This window comes from Phaseolus vulgaris, chromosome 4 (genome assembly GCF_051622355.1).
Source record: "Phaseolus vulgaris cultivar YP4 chromosome 4, ASM5162235v1, whole genome shotgun sequence".
Taxonomy (NCBI): Eukaryota; Viridiplantae; Streptophyta; class Magnoliopsida; order Fabales; family Fabaceae; genus Phaseolus; species Phaseolus vulgaris.
The window spans coordinates 46,702,070-46,716,625 of record NC_143501.1 but is presented as its reverse complement, the minus strand read 5'-3'; the positions used below and the strand labels follow the sequence as shown (position 1 = coordinate 46,716,625).

At 32.0% G+C, this 14,556-nt stretch overlaps 3 protein-coding genes across 6 annotated transcripts; 2 read left to right on the top strand and 1 right to left on the bottom strand.

Annotated features, from left to right (window-relative positions):
* The first annotated feature begins 1,981 nt into the window (after positions 1-1,981).
* Positions 1,982-6,775, top strand: LOC137837871 (protein REVEILLE 7). Of its 4 annotated transcripts, none has more exons than XM_068647029.2 (7): positions 1,982-2,442; positions 2,715-2,811; positions 4,225-4,338; positions 4,436-4,547; positions 4,638-4,699; positions 4,898-5,323; positions 5,563-6,775. In XM_068647029.2, the coding sequence occupies exons 2-7, from the start codon at positions 2,800-2,802 to the stop codon at positions 6,253-6,255; spliced, it is 1,419 nt and encodes a 472-aa protein (XP_068503130.1). In that variant the 5' UTR covers positions 1,982-2,442; positions 2,715-2,799; the 3' UTR covers positions 6,256-6,775. The 4 variants fall into 4 exon arrangements, with proteins under 4 accessions (XP_068503130.1, XP_090158057.1, XP_090158056.1 ...); XM_090301930.1 differs by having other exon boundaries at positions 2,291-2,442; positions 2,715-4,120; XM_090301931.1 differs by lacking the exon at positions 4,638-4,699 and having other exon boundaries at positions 2,251-2,442.
* A 193-nt stretch (positions 6,776-6,968) lies between these two features.
* On the bottom strand, positions 6,969-9,705 carry LOC137837872 (RNA-binding (RRM/RBD/RNP motifs) family protein). The gene is made up of 4 exons (XM_068647030.2): positions 9,336-9,705; positions 8,292-8,360; positions 8,045-8,151; positions 6,969-7,260 (listed from the first exon to the last, which is right to left on the bottom strand). The coding sequence occupies exons 1-4, from the start codon at positions 9,637-9,639 to the stop codon at positions 7,174-7,176; spliced, it is 567 nt and encodes a 188-aa protein (XP_068503131.1). The 5' UTR covers positions 9,640-9,705; the 3' UTR covers positions 6,969-7,173.
* A 2,015-nt stretch (positions 9,706-11,720) lies between these two features.
* LOC137837870 (uncharacterized) lies at positions 11,721-14,232 on the top strand. The gene is made up of 7 exons (XM_068647028.2): positions 11,721-12,028; positions 12,160-12,258; positions 12,401-12,731; positions 13,083-13,217; positions 13,453-13,538; positions 13,705-13,810; positions 13,900-14,232. Exons 1-7 carry the CDS (start codon positions 11,811-11,813, stop codon positions 13,975-13,977), a joined length of 1,053 nt encoding a protein of 350 aa, XP_068503129.1. The 5' UTR covers positions 11,721-11,810; the 3' UTR covers positions 13,978-14,232.
* Positions 14,233-14,556: the final 324 nt, after the last annotated feature.

The window sequence follows — 14,556 nt, the reverse complement described above, 5'->3', positions numbered from 1 at the left end:
ATATATATAATATATAACACCACAATTACAGCTATCTTTAATCATTATTTTATATTGATAAAAAAAAGGTATTTTGTGAATTTTGTATCTTTAAATAATAATAACAACATTTTTGTATGAGTGAGGACTTGTTCAAGTAAAGTAGGTGTATGATTTTGGTGTTGTAAGAGTGAGATATATGCATTAAATATTGTTTCACGATATTTATCTTTATTTTTGAGTAATGAATATTTATAGAATTATAATGAGTTGTTTTTTTAAGTATGAAGTAGGGCAAGTTGTTGTACAAAATTTAGTCTATTACTTTCTTAAAAATTAGATTTGATCATATTATTTTTAGAATATTGAGTCATATAATCAGTAGAATATTCAACCACGTTATCGATGAGACACTCGATCGTTGGTAATGATGGTCCAAATAATAATAATAATGTAGAAAAATCAGGTTTAGGGTTACTCATATTTTTCGTGAAGAGAATGCGTGTGTTGATAAGTTGACTAATTTAAAATTTATTCGTAGAAAATCTTTTCATTGGTATAATAAGCTACCATCTAATTTGTTATTCTTATAATTTTTTATGTTTTTTTTTCATATGTGATAACAAATGATTGTTGTTACTTAGGTGCCAACATAGTGATACATCAAATTACATAGTAATGTTTAACATAAATTTTTTATTTAAAATAAATAAATAACAATAGTTAAATCAAATTAGTGATGTCTTTTTAAAATTTGTTTAGTAATTTTTTTAGAAGTTTAATGATTTTTTTTATGTCTTTCCTTTTTTTTTTTACTTTTAAGATAATTAAGAGCAATCTTAAATCAATTATAGAACTTTGTTGGAGACAAATGTTTATCTTTTTCCTTTTTTGTTAGAACTTATTAATTAGTTATTCATATAGATAAAAAATTTAAAAAGTAAATAAGTCTTTGTGTGCAATTTTAATTAGATTATTCATTTTTTATTTACTTTTTATTTTCTTTTTCTTAATTAAATAACTTCACTTTCTTATCTGCAACATGTCTGCAATTTATCTCACAGTTGGCCTCATATAGTTTATGATTTCTCTGCCATGAAAGAAAATTCAGTGTGTTTGTCCAAATGTGTTGAACACAGACCTTAGATTTTGCAGGATTATGTCTTTTACTGTTTCACCTTTATTATTTTATTAGTAAGATAATATATTTTATATATTGTTTTATTTAACACATTAAATAATTAGCCTTTGATTGGAACTAATTGTAATATAATTAGTACCAGTTAAGACAAGCATCAAGACACTGATGACTCACATAATTGATGTCTTAAAATATTAATTCCTGTCATTAAAAGCATTATCTTCTTTTAATAATTTCAACACGAACTACTCAATATACCAAAAAAACTTCGTGTTAATTAATACTTATTATATTTTTTTATTTGCTAAATATTTGTAGTAAAAACATTTTTGGAGTAAAAAATAATTAGTCTCGTAATAACATTTTTCTCATTCCTTCGTAACATGCTATTTTAAATAAAATTTCTTTAATTTTTTTCATTAAAATTTGTTGAAAAGTATAAAATAAAAGGAATAATTAAATGAAAGGCGAATCTCACGTTCTTTTTTATTTTGCATAAATTTCAATAAAAAAGAGAAAATGGGTTTAAAAAAAAGTATATTCTTAGTATTTTTTTCTTACCATGTTTACTATTATTGTTTATTTACTAACTTAAAGTTTTTACAAACATAGTAAAATCTAAATTTTGGACTCAAAATTAGTGGGTTGAAAAAGTCATTTTCATAATAGTAATCTTAGTTAACCATTTAATTATTAATTATTAACCCTAGATAGTAGATAGTTCTAACACTGAGATTCACGCGGTGGAATCGCGCGTGGAAGAACATAAACAAAAATGGTAATAAGTCAAAAAAGCCACACTAAAGAACAAGCAAAAAAATATCTTATTATAATAAAAATCTTCTCAATTATCTTCTCTGCATTCATGGCTTCCACAATAAAATCTGCAGCGACACATTTTTTTGTACCATTTTTTAATTTTATTTTCTGGCAATAAAAACTAAATATCAGACATCACAAGCACTCACCACGTGTCTTCGGGCCCAGACCGTTCTCAGCCACAAAACCTTAATGCATTCTCGAATCGTCCATGGAAATTTCTTTTTCTTTTATTTTTTTCTTCCAAAATATTTTCTCAATCTGACGTGTCACTCTCTCCTTTTTCCCTCTTTTTTCTAATTTTTTATTTTATTTTCATAATTTATAGTCTCTCTCTTTCTCTCCTCCTCCCCCCTTCTCTGCTCACGCATTCTTCCATTGCTCTCTTTCCATTCGCCATCTGGGGTGCCTTGATTTTCTCGGAAAATTCTTATTTTCCGAGAAAGTTCGCATCTTTACTGTTCAATCGAGAATTCCCAAATTGGGGTGTCAGAAAATCAGAGGTATTCACTGCTCTCAATTTTGTGTGTGTGTGTGTGTAAGGAACATGAAGAACATACTTCGGATTCAGTTCTTGGCGTGTTTTTGACATTTGTAATTGGTTGATCTGATTTGAGCATTGGCTCTTGTATTTCTATTTTGGAAAAAAAAAGTTGAGCTGTTTAATTTCGGTATTTGAGAGAACATGGAACAGGAGATTATGAATAATGCTATGTGATCTTTTTTCTTTCCAAAAAAATTCACTTTTTTGTTGGTGTGGTTTGATTGGTGACAGCTGTTGTTGTTGTTGGCTACTGAGGTTAGTCTCTGTGGAGGTTTTGGGTGTTTTCTGAGGCAGTGCTGACTCCCATTTTGCTCCAATGGAGATGCAGGTATAGCAAGAAACAGTCCAACCTGCCACTTTTCTAGAGTACCCTTTGATTTTTTTTTCATTTTTTTTTCATTTTCTAGATTAGAAGCATGGAACTTGATTCTTTTTCTTCTTTTTTTTGTTCGTCTTCTATTTGTGTAGAAGTTGTGGTCATATTGGAAGTTGTATGGAAAATGAATTGGAAATTCTTAGATTTATTCAATTGTATATCTCTTAAAACAACTAAAGGAAATGGTGTTTAAGTGGTGGCTTTATCAGCATCTAAGTTGCTGCACCATTATGGTTGTGTAAACTGTAAAGTGCTTTTTTAAATTTCCAGCTTATTGGCTTCTAATTTCTTAGGAATACTGCTTAACTCAATGTTTGATCTGGTCCTCTTAAATCAAAATTCTTGTATTGCTTCAAGATTTGATTCTGGTGAGGGAAAGGGTAGATGTATTTCTTTGGTGGCATCTAAAAATATAGATCACGGGTACATCTTTTGGTAATTGGGTACTTATTAAAGCAACTAGATATGTGACTTGGATAAGACTCTAATACAAGTTGGTGGGGTTTGGTGTGCCTTATGTACTAACTATTTTTTTTGTTATATTGATAGTTTTTCAGTTATGATTGGGGATTTTTTAACTGTTTTAATCAGTTTATCCGTTTATGTTTCTCTCTACTAAATCAGATCCACTCATCCTTTTTGAGATGTGAATTTATTGATTCCTTATTTTGTAAACGTTTCCCAACAATTGATAAATATTTCATTCAATTTATGCTAGTTTTAAATTTTTGTGTTTTAAAACGGATGTAATGGACATGTACATTTAATTTTTGAAGATTTTCATATCCAATGCATGTATCACAGGTTTTAAGTTGCAGTCGTAATTAAAAAAGACTAGAGAACCTTAATAGAGTAATTGCAGACAAATGCAGCCAATGTTATGCAGTTGCAGTTTTGAACCATAAATTAAATCCTCCACTCCCCCTAGAAGTTTTGGACAGGAATTTCATAGAAGGGACCGAGTTGGCTTCAGCTGATTATTTTCACATGACATTATTGGCAGTGTTTTCACTAGAATGTAAATTAATATTTGGTTTGGTTTGAGTATAGTTGAATTGGTTAGCATGTGTTTTTGGAAAAGATGACAAGTCAGCTCTTTTATACTCTATATGATATGCTGCTGCTTTTTTGGAAGCTGGTCTCAATCCTCTTGCATTCAATCTTGCGGAGACTTTTGTCCTCTTTTAATAGGAAAAAAGAGAATTTCATTATGAATTCATCCAGTGACTTTGTTTCTTAAAAGGAACTGAAATATGTTATAGTGAGCATCATTTCTTTCATGATGAAATTATCTATTTCTTATTCCTTTATTCCCATTTTTTCAATCGGGGGAAGTTATCAATTCATCAACTACTATTAATGTAGGATCAAATAGAAAGCACTAGATCAACCATATCTGGCTCAGCTAGTTACTGCCATTCAAATGGTGGAAAACAATCTGAAACTGTTGCTTCTGTTGGAAACAGCCACACTCCCAAGGTTGCTTTACTTTACATGCTAAAGTATTCCTTTTAATGGAGACCTTTTTGTTCCACTTCTAGTTTTGATTTCTAAAACTTATTTCAATTTTCATCAGGTTAGGAAACCATACACCATTACTAAACAGAGGGAGAAGTGGACAGAGGAAGAGCATCAAAAGTTCCTTGAAGCTTTGAAATTGTACGGTCGAGGGTGGCGCCAAATTGAAGGTAAACTCTTTGTCCTGAGTTATTCATCTGAAACATTAGCTTTTTCATTTTGTCTTCATTTCAGATGAAAGTCATTTTCTCTTCATGCAGAGCATATAGGTACCAAAACAGCTGTTCAGATTCGAAGCCATGCTCAAAAGTTTTTTTCTAAGGTTAATATTATTATTTCAGTAAATAATTTCTACTGGGAGCATGTAGGCTATTAACATATAATTAGATTTTGATTGTTCCATAGGCCTATTTCTACTGTAAGGGAAAGAAATTTGATGATTTTCAATTTGATAGAGTTTGAAGTTAGATGAATTTGTTGAGTTCGGTGTTCTCAAGCATCACACTCTACATGGTTTCAGGTTGTTAGGGAATCTGAGGGCAGTGCTGAGAGTTCTGTACAGCCAATTAACATACCTCCTCCTCGACCTAAGAGAAAACCCCTCCATCCATATCCCCGTAAATCACTTGATGCTTTCAAAGGACACACCACACCTAATGAAACAGAAACATCTCAATCCACGAACCTGTTGGTTGCAGAGAAAGACACCCCATCTCCGACTTCTGTGCTATCTACGGTTGGTTCGGAAGCATTTGGGTCTGCATTTTCAGAGCAGAATAACAGATGCCTTTCACCAAACTCTTGCACCACTGATATTCACTCCGTCAGCTTGTCACCTGTTGAAAAGGAAAATGATTGTATGACATCCAAAGCATCTGAGGAGGAAGAGAAAGGATCTCCAGCTTCAGTTCCTTTATCCATTGTTTCTAACCCAAACGTCTGCATGGTATGATAAGCTTCTTGATTTCTGTGCTTTGTCTTTTGAAAGACCAGCGACTCCACAAGAACTTTTAAGATAGAAAAATAACAAGAATTGTTTTTAACTTCTGAAATTAAATTACAGAAATCCTCACATATAGTTTTTTCCTTTATAATTTTTTCTCCTAAAAGTTCTTTTTGGATAAGCTTGTTCAAATATTGTGGTCAAGGTTTAACTAATTTTCAAATTCTCTGGTGTTACTGCAGAAGCCCGAGTTTAGTTCCAAGGAAACCGAATATGTTATAGAAGATTCTACCAATATGCCACAAACCACTAGTATTAAGCTTTTCGGAAGAACAGTCTCTATGATAGATAATCAGAAGTTGCAGAACATTGATGATAATGGTAAGGCAATAACTGTGAAGTCTGATGAAGTGGATGATGTTGAGAATGAGAAGCCTGGCCAATCAACCGAGCAAGTAGATACACAATTATCTCTAGGCTTGGTTGGTGGCAACTGTCCCATAACACCTGATTCTGAGGGAGCTGACCGCAGGGACGAGCCACCGAAGGAGAACATGTGCCTCAGTGAATGTGCACCTGATGCATCTTTTCCACAGTGGAGTTTGTACCAAGGCCTTCCAGCTTTCTGCGTCACTCCATGCAATCAGATCCTAAATCCCATGCCTCTTAGGCCCTCTTTGAAAGTAAGAGCAAGAGAGGAGGAAAGTTGTTGCACTGGTTCCAACACTGAATCAGTTTGTGACATCGATAACCAAGGCAAGAACTCAGATGCTGTTGATTCTAAGTGTCAAAAATATCAAGGGGAAGGAGCTGCACCCCAGAAGCCTGCAAAAGGGTTTGTTCCATATAAAAGATGTTTAGCTGAAAGAGAAGGAAATTCATTAATTGCGGCCATGGAAGAGAGGGATGGGCAACGAGCTCGTGTGTGCTCATAGCCTTCCCTTCCATTTTTACAAGATTCATAATCATGGTATTAGAAAAAAAAATTGAGAAATAAGGACCTTATTTAGGTAGCTGTGATCTAATTGACCAGCATCTAATTTCCAATTATTTTTTCCAACATCTTCCACGTTAAAACATTTCATGTCCAATAATTCGTGCGGGGGCTGGTGGCATCATTTCTTCTGGCTTGTATCGTGTTACAGTTACTTTAACCAAATAGACACATAGCAGCAAGTCTATAAGTTAGTTTATTTGTACTATTTGCATTTGTCTTTGTAGTTGCATGTTACACACATCAGTGACACACATCAGTGACACACATCAGTGACGAGGGTGTACCAGGGAAGCTTGGACAAGCATCGCAGCTCACTAAACATCATATATTATTTCATCTGACATAAGGATATTGTGTGTCCATGTATTAAGCTTAAAAGAGCCTTGTGTATTTCGGATTTTCTTTCTGTATCATTCTTTTTAATCATAGATTATAAACATTGTTTCTTCATTGATGAATTTACAGTGCTGTACCTGTTCCGTCTTTTAAGCTGATTACTTGAGTGAAATATTAAACATTCTTTGGTCAACGATTGGTCTGCAAATACTGAAGTAGTTCAGTTCCATACAATGTTATCCATTCATTCATTTGATCGAAAAAGTGATGGTATTTAAATCAATTCATACTCTTGTCAAGTGTTAAAGCCAATACTTGAAACATAAGCAACACGTTTTATAACTTCATCGTACATGGTATAATTATGATTAAAATTCATTACTAATCAAATATGACGGTGTTTAAATGAGTTCCATGCAGCCTCAGAGTTAGTGGGGAGTAATAAAGAAGGGAGCAAGTACACTTGCTACAATGGTTCTTCCTATTGCACGCCAAAATGAACAAACTTTGGATCTTCGTATTACAATCTTGTGCCTTCCCTGTGGCGCTGTGGTAGCTCTGATCTCGGTTTGGCAATTTCCACAAATATGACCCTACCATCCAAGAACTGAAACAGTGGTTTCTTTCTTGTCAGTATCCAACATAGTTTAAAACTTTTCTCTGTTAATTAAAGATAGCAAATAGGGAAAAAAAAAGAATAACTGACATTCAAATTTTAAGCCTAAGAACAACAAGATAATACAACAATTTAGACCCTCAATCAGAGGGAGGGAGCACAATAGTTCCAGATCTGGTCTTCTAGTGATCCTTTGACAGTTTCACAGTGAATAGTATCTTGAGTTTTCCGACTTACAAATCTTCACACTTAAACAAAACATGCTTAAAAAATAGTGGACTGATCTCACTCAGTTTCATAAACAATGCTGCTTTGACTCTCTTCTCACTGGGAAAGCTCAATCTAGTTTCTTGATTAGTTTTATACATATATGCAATCATGGTTATATTCTAATTCGTTCACTTTAAAAAATTTAAAATCCACCATTGTAGCCAAGATAAGCCTTGGAGGCATTATAGAATTTAGTCAATGAATTATCACAGAACACGACAACAATTTAACAACCGCAATAAACCAAATGGCATTGTACAGACATAGAACATAATGCAACGATTTAGGATTAGCTCGGATTCCAAATAGGAAATTCAGCAAATGATGTCTAGTATTCACTTAGCAAACTCTAAATTACTTAATAGTTCGCAAACCAGAGGAAGTCCTCCCATAAAACACAAATCTTCCTCTCCCATCCAAATTAATCTCTTGAACAAGATAAACTGCCATTTATGTATCTGATCTTTCAAAAATAAGAACACCATAGGACACAACAAAATCATACCTTTCCGTGCATTCCCTCAATAGCCTTCTGAGATTCTTCTTCAGTTGCATAACGAAGAAAAGCAAACCCTCTTGGTCTATTTGCAATTCTATCCATCACCAGCTTGACTGTCGTAAAGTTAAGCAAATATTTTTGTAGAAAGTGTTACCAACAAATTGATAAGAACTGGCAAATGACTAACAGATACTATACCCTAAATTTTAGTAAAAAAAAACATGATTGACAAAGGAAAATATCATTTTCCTACCTTCCACGAGTTGACCAAAATTCTTAAAAGCATTTCGCAAACTTTCTTCAGTGGTACGAAATGATAACCCTGAAAAGAACAAGAAATAACATTTATAAAGTTGTTGTTCAAAAATATACATATGAGTAATCAAATATCAAAGAAATTCACAAGAAATAGCAAGAATTCATTCTAAAAATATATGCAAAAAAAGTAAGGGATACAATCTGTAGACTTTAGCAAAATATGGCAAATGACTATTGAATCAAGATCAATCACAGGTAGTATATGAGGGACATCAAGGTGCCCTACAGATGAAACGCTTACATAATTTGCAAAAGGTTCCAACAAAATGCCTAGTTTTATGTTGGTTGCAAGATGAAAAAGCATTTTTGCTAGACAGGAACCGCATTTAAAAACTTATACAAAGAACTAAAGATAATTAAATAGACACATAAAGCAGTTAACAGTTGAAACCAACAAATATTATTCTAGTAGAAGATTTCATATAAATTGTCTCTTAACATCATTCCTCTTTCTTCAACCATAAAATTAAACGATAAGGTGTGGATACTGAATGGAAGCTAGAGATACCGGTCACCTTCTTCCACCATTACATGAAACTCTTCTGCATAGCAAAACATTTTAAAGAGCACATACTGAATTATGCTCAAAATCAAATCCGCAGTAATTCTTCCGCAGATCAAATCCATAGCACTGCCCCTTTCCTCCTAATCTCAGATATCAGTTAAATATTGATTGCACCACCATTGTAGCCACTAGACAACATTCTGAATGTTTCCAATGCTAAAAATTCATCCTTTTTCAATGAAATAAGGGAAGCATTCTCCACAATCAACCTACCTCTCATTCAAAAAGTAAAGTAAAACCCTTTTTCATTCAAATTTTCCACTAGTAACAACAGATAAAACTGTTGTTATTCACTGACACCAGCACCCAATGGCGGAAGACCCAAAAAAAATCTGGAAACTTTATTCCTCTAACATCAATTTGGATAAGAAAAACAAAAAGTGTAACAAAAGGAGAAGGGTAAGAGTAGCTAACCACTGACATAAAGCTTGATTGAAGGGAAAGGGGAAGAGGGCTTAGCAGTGGAAGATGATGGCGTTGAGGATTCAGAGGAAGCTGGAGGGAGACAACCCAACACACAACAACCACCCCTGCTTGTGAGGGGTGATGATGAGAAGGAAGAGGAGAAAGAGGTTGTTCTGTTATTGGTTTGGGAGCAACTCAGAAGAAGTAAGTGTTTCTTATGGGTGAAACTGGAAGTGAGATTTTTGCCTGTAATGGGTAATGGTGCTAGAGGAACAGCAGCAATCTTAACACCAACAAAGACCATGTTAGCCATTGCAACTGTTTCCTCAGCAGTGCCAAATAAAAGGCAAATTCTCCTGAAATATAACAATTTAAACCTTCAGTCAATATGTTATCAAAATAAATAAATAAATAAAAAATGTTTTTGTAAAATGATAAAGACGTTCTTATGAAATGACATAAATAACTTTAAACAAAAAAGGAGGATATGAATAAAAAAATATTTTCAGATTTCTTTTTTCAAAATATATTTTTAGATTTAAATTTCTAAAATACATTTTTAAGTTCGAGAAATTTTTACCTTTTCAGATTTTGTTCTCGAAATTTGAATTTCTAAAATATATTTTTAAATTTTGAATTTTGAATTTTTTATATTTTTATATTTTATATTTTAAACTTAAATGTTTGGAATACATTTTTTATTTCAAAATACACTTTTAGATTATGTGTTATGAATTATTATTTTTTTCATAATTTACTTTTTGTATTTTACATTTTCTTTTTCTGAAATTGAAATTTTGATTTTTAAATTTTAATTTTTTAAACTTGAAATAAAAGATAGTTTTAAAAATTTTAAAAGACGTACATATGAGGTTCGGACACTTCTCTTAAATGGACGTATTCATGTCAGACACACGTATCGGTGTCGACACTCGTACAACACTCGTATGACACTTATCGGTAAAATGTTCAATTTAAAAAATATTTGTTGGATTTTTAAAAATTCTAACACGGTTCTAACACAATTTTAAAAGGTATAAATACAACAATTTTCTAAAAACTCAAATTTATTGTATAAATTTTTATTATGATTATAAAAATAAGGAACAAATTCTTTTGAACCAGTCATGAAAAATATCTTTCTGCTCCCAAAAGAATCTGAAACATACTTTTGCACATAAATATTTATTTTCAATTTATATAATTTAAAATTATATAATATATAGATTTTTATCCCCGTATCCTACATTTTAAAAATTTTACGTATCTTCATGTCCGTATCTATATCCGTATCGTGTTCGCGTTCGTATCTATATCCGTATCATGTCCGTATCCGTATCTATGTTATAGAGTGCAAGTTAAAATTTATATGGTGAAAAACATGTCCTAAATAAATGCTGTAGTTTATATGGGCTGGACTGAACCCGGTTTTGACCCGAAAAGTTTATGTTTTTTTAAATTAATAAACAAATTATTAGTTCAAAGTTTATTGATTTAATACTAGTTAATTTATTTTTAATATTACATATATATTTTAAGTAAAATATAATATTTCTGGGAAAAAGAAAAAATAATGAAATTACAAGAAATTAGAATCTAAAATTTATAATACTGATCTCAATCAATTTTCTGCAGTCATCTCATATGTACACCAAAAATCAATTATTCTACCTAAACAACTTTATTGAAAAATTATATATGCCAAAAATAATAATAAAATTTGATTTTCAGTATATTTTTATTAACAGTTGTAGATTATGGATATTTTTTTAGTTTATAACTTTTTCATGAATCCACACTTCCTTTTTTAAATCAATACAATATCTTATAGTTGGGAAAATCAGAGATATTATATATAAGAAAAAATTAATTAATTTAAATTTACATAAAAAAAATATATCATAATTTATTATTTAAATATTTTTAATAACAAGAATAAATTTATATTTTATATCTTTAAAATAATTTTTAAATTCTTTTCCAATTATCACATTACTTACAAAATCTTAATTTTTTTAAAATCCACACTATCATCCTTTATCCTTAAGTTCAAAGAACCTTAAATATTTTTCACACATCTCTCTAATTCTTACAAATCCGCTATTTTTCCTCTTCATAGATTTCTTTCTCAATCCAAACACAACATTTATGGAAAAATTGAAGAAACACTTTCACTCTCTCGTGAGTCTCCTCGTTCATTCTCTCATTTTTAAAATCAGTGAAACAAAGAGAAGAAAAGTACCTCTTCCTCCTTCCTTAAACACGGTTAGTGAGGTTTTTAGATTAAACCTAACTATTTTATGTATTTATATTATATCACAATTAACCTAATCTATCTGATCAGAACTTGCTTAAATATATTCTATTAACAAAGGTACCATAAATACGCATACACTGCACACAATCCCAGCCATAAAAAAAACCTCAGTTTTATCAAATACTTACTTTGAATGATGTCGAATCCAACAGAACAGAACTTGCAGAATGTTGCTGTCACAAGCCAAACTGCAGAACATGTCCAATGCCATAAACATGGGATCTAAGAAGAGGAGTAACAATAACAATCATGCTTCACCTGCTATACTCTACCACTATCCTTGTCCTGATGGTGCTTTTGCTGCCCTTGCTGCGCACCTTTACTTCAAGGCCACTTCCTTATTCTCTCCTCTTTTCTTTCCCAACACTGTTTGCAAGCCCCTCAGGTTTTTGCCTCATTCACTAATTATTATTTGTACAATTCATTCTGCTATCAATCGTTGTTCTGCCATTATGCTATTTCTATGCCATTTGATTTATGTGTATGTATTTTTTTGTCTTTGATTGAAATTTTCAGTGCTGAAGATCTTCCTCTGAATGAAATTGGTGATCTTTACCTCCTAGATTTTGTGGGGCCCGATGGTTTTATTCAAGAAATCTCCACCAAAGTTTCAAGGTGCTTTGCTTTGTTTTCTGTTTTCCTTGTAAAAGATGCATTCTTTAAGTTTTATTTTTCATGTCCGTATATTTGATTTGAGTTATTTTTGTAGTCATAATACGATGGTTATCTTTGTTTGTGGTGTTTTCTTGGGATGTAGGGTGATTGTTTTAGACCATCACAAGACTGCCCTGGAGAAGCTAGGGAATGAAGTTTCACTTGGTGAAAATGTGGTAAAGGTTATTGACATGGAGAGGAGTGGGGCTACTATTGCTTTTGATTACTTCAAAGATAAGCTTTTGAGTTCAGATATTGAAGTTAAGCACCCCTCAGTGCTTGATGAATTTGAGCTTGCCAGGCAACTTTTTCTGTATGTTGAAGATGGGGACCTCTGGAGGTGGAGACTCCAGAACAGCAAAGCTTTCAGCAGTGGTTTGAAGGATTTGAACATTGAATTTGATGCCAGAAAAAATCCTTCGTTGTTTGACCAGGTAATCTGCTTTCTGAGTCTTATACTGTTTTCCCAACTTTTCTGATTTATTATTAGAATCTGATTGGAATACACCGACAATGTAAGACTTTGTATATTTGAGTTTGTGTTCCCTAATTCGAACAAGCACATTGAGGAGTTCCTAAGTGCATGAAGATGTTTAACTACTTTGTTTGGTCCTGTAAATTTGTCCATGAGTTCATTGTGCTGATATTCTACTAAATTTTGCCTGCCTCATTAAGGGTGATAGTTCTTTATTTTCATACTTATATGTTGCTACCAAGATAGAGTGATAGGTCATTTCATTTGTATAAATAGTTGAAATAACTGATAATTTTGTGTATTATGGCAGTTGCTATCACTAAACTTGAATACTATCATTAGTAGAGGTATGCTAAGCATATCACTCAAGCAAAAATTAATTGATGATGGTCTCAGCAAGTCGTATGAAATTGCCCTCGGGAATGGTGCATTTGGTCGTTGCCTGGTATGATTGATGTTTCCTTCTCTTAAGATCTCACTATTTCTTCCTCTACTACCTTTCTATTCTTTGGTTTTGTAGTCAAATTTCTTTAAACCATCCATCTGCTGCTTTTGGTTATTCATGCATTGATGCTAATTTTCAATACTTATACTGAGCCTTAGTTGTGTCTTTCACACCTCTCTTGATTAGGAGAGAACTGATGAGAGTCCTTTTATTTTCAACCATTTGTGTTTTGTAGGCTGTCAATGCAGATACTACTCTTTCACAGTTAAGAAGTGAATTGGGACATCAATTAGCTACTAAAAGCAAGGAAATGAAGTTGAGGTTTGTTCATTTTAATTTCATGTTACTATTAATTAAATCATATTGTTGTTCTTCTCCTTTGACTCATTGGAAAATCTGTGTCCTTAATTATTGGAGAATCAGAACAGAACATAATAATTAAGGAATTGATATCTCATGTCAGTTATGCACTTACTTTTACTTGTAGAGGTATTGGTGCAGTTGTATATAATGTACCAGAGCTGGAAAATGATGAACTGCTAAAAATAAGTCTAAGGAGTGTGGAAAATGAAGATACCACGCCTATCACTCAGGTTTTTCCTTTATCAAATTTCTAATTGCATCTTTTTTTGCAACTCTTGTTGCTTATACTTGTAGTTAATATCTTTTTCTCTTCTATTAGGAATTTGGAGGTGGTGGGCATAGAAATGCAGGTTCTTTCAAGTTAACAGCTGATAAATTTGAACAATGGAAGGTGTGATTGGATTTTTGCACTTGAACAATGGATGGAGCATTGAATTTTTGAATGTTGGTCTTTTATATGTAACATCATAGTTTTCAGAAATAAATTGGGTTTAGAATTATTTGATTAAACACTCTAAAATCTCTTCCTTTACTTATTATATTTTTGGAAAATTGCTGCTTTGATTATGTTGAGACTTGGATTATGTAAAAGATTAGGAATTGACTAAATTCGTCATAAACATATCCATAATGGATTTCTTGAGATTGTATACATCTAATAATATTCTGAGACAAATCTGTTCATACAATGTTTATAGAAAATTAAAATATGAAACTCAACTATTCTGAGATGATTAAAGTCACAGAATTAGTGGAAAATCAAAACAGAATATTTGTAACATCATCACCATCAAAATGACTTTTTGATTGTACAATTAAAAAGAAAAAAGAAAAATAAGAAATGGTATGTTTATGGAATGTAGAATAAATATATGGAGGTGTAGGAAGAAATGCCCCTAGTTCATAAGAACTAAAGATTTCTTTTTCACAAGACATAGTCTGTGATATTTAAAAATTATATGGAGGTGTAGAAAGA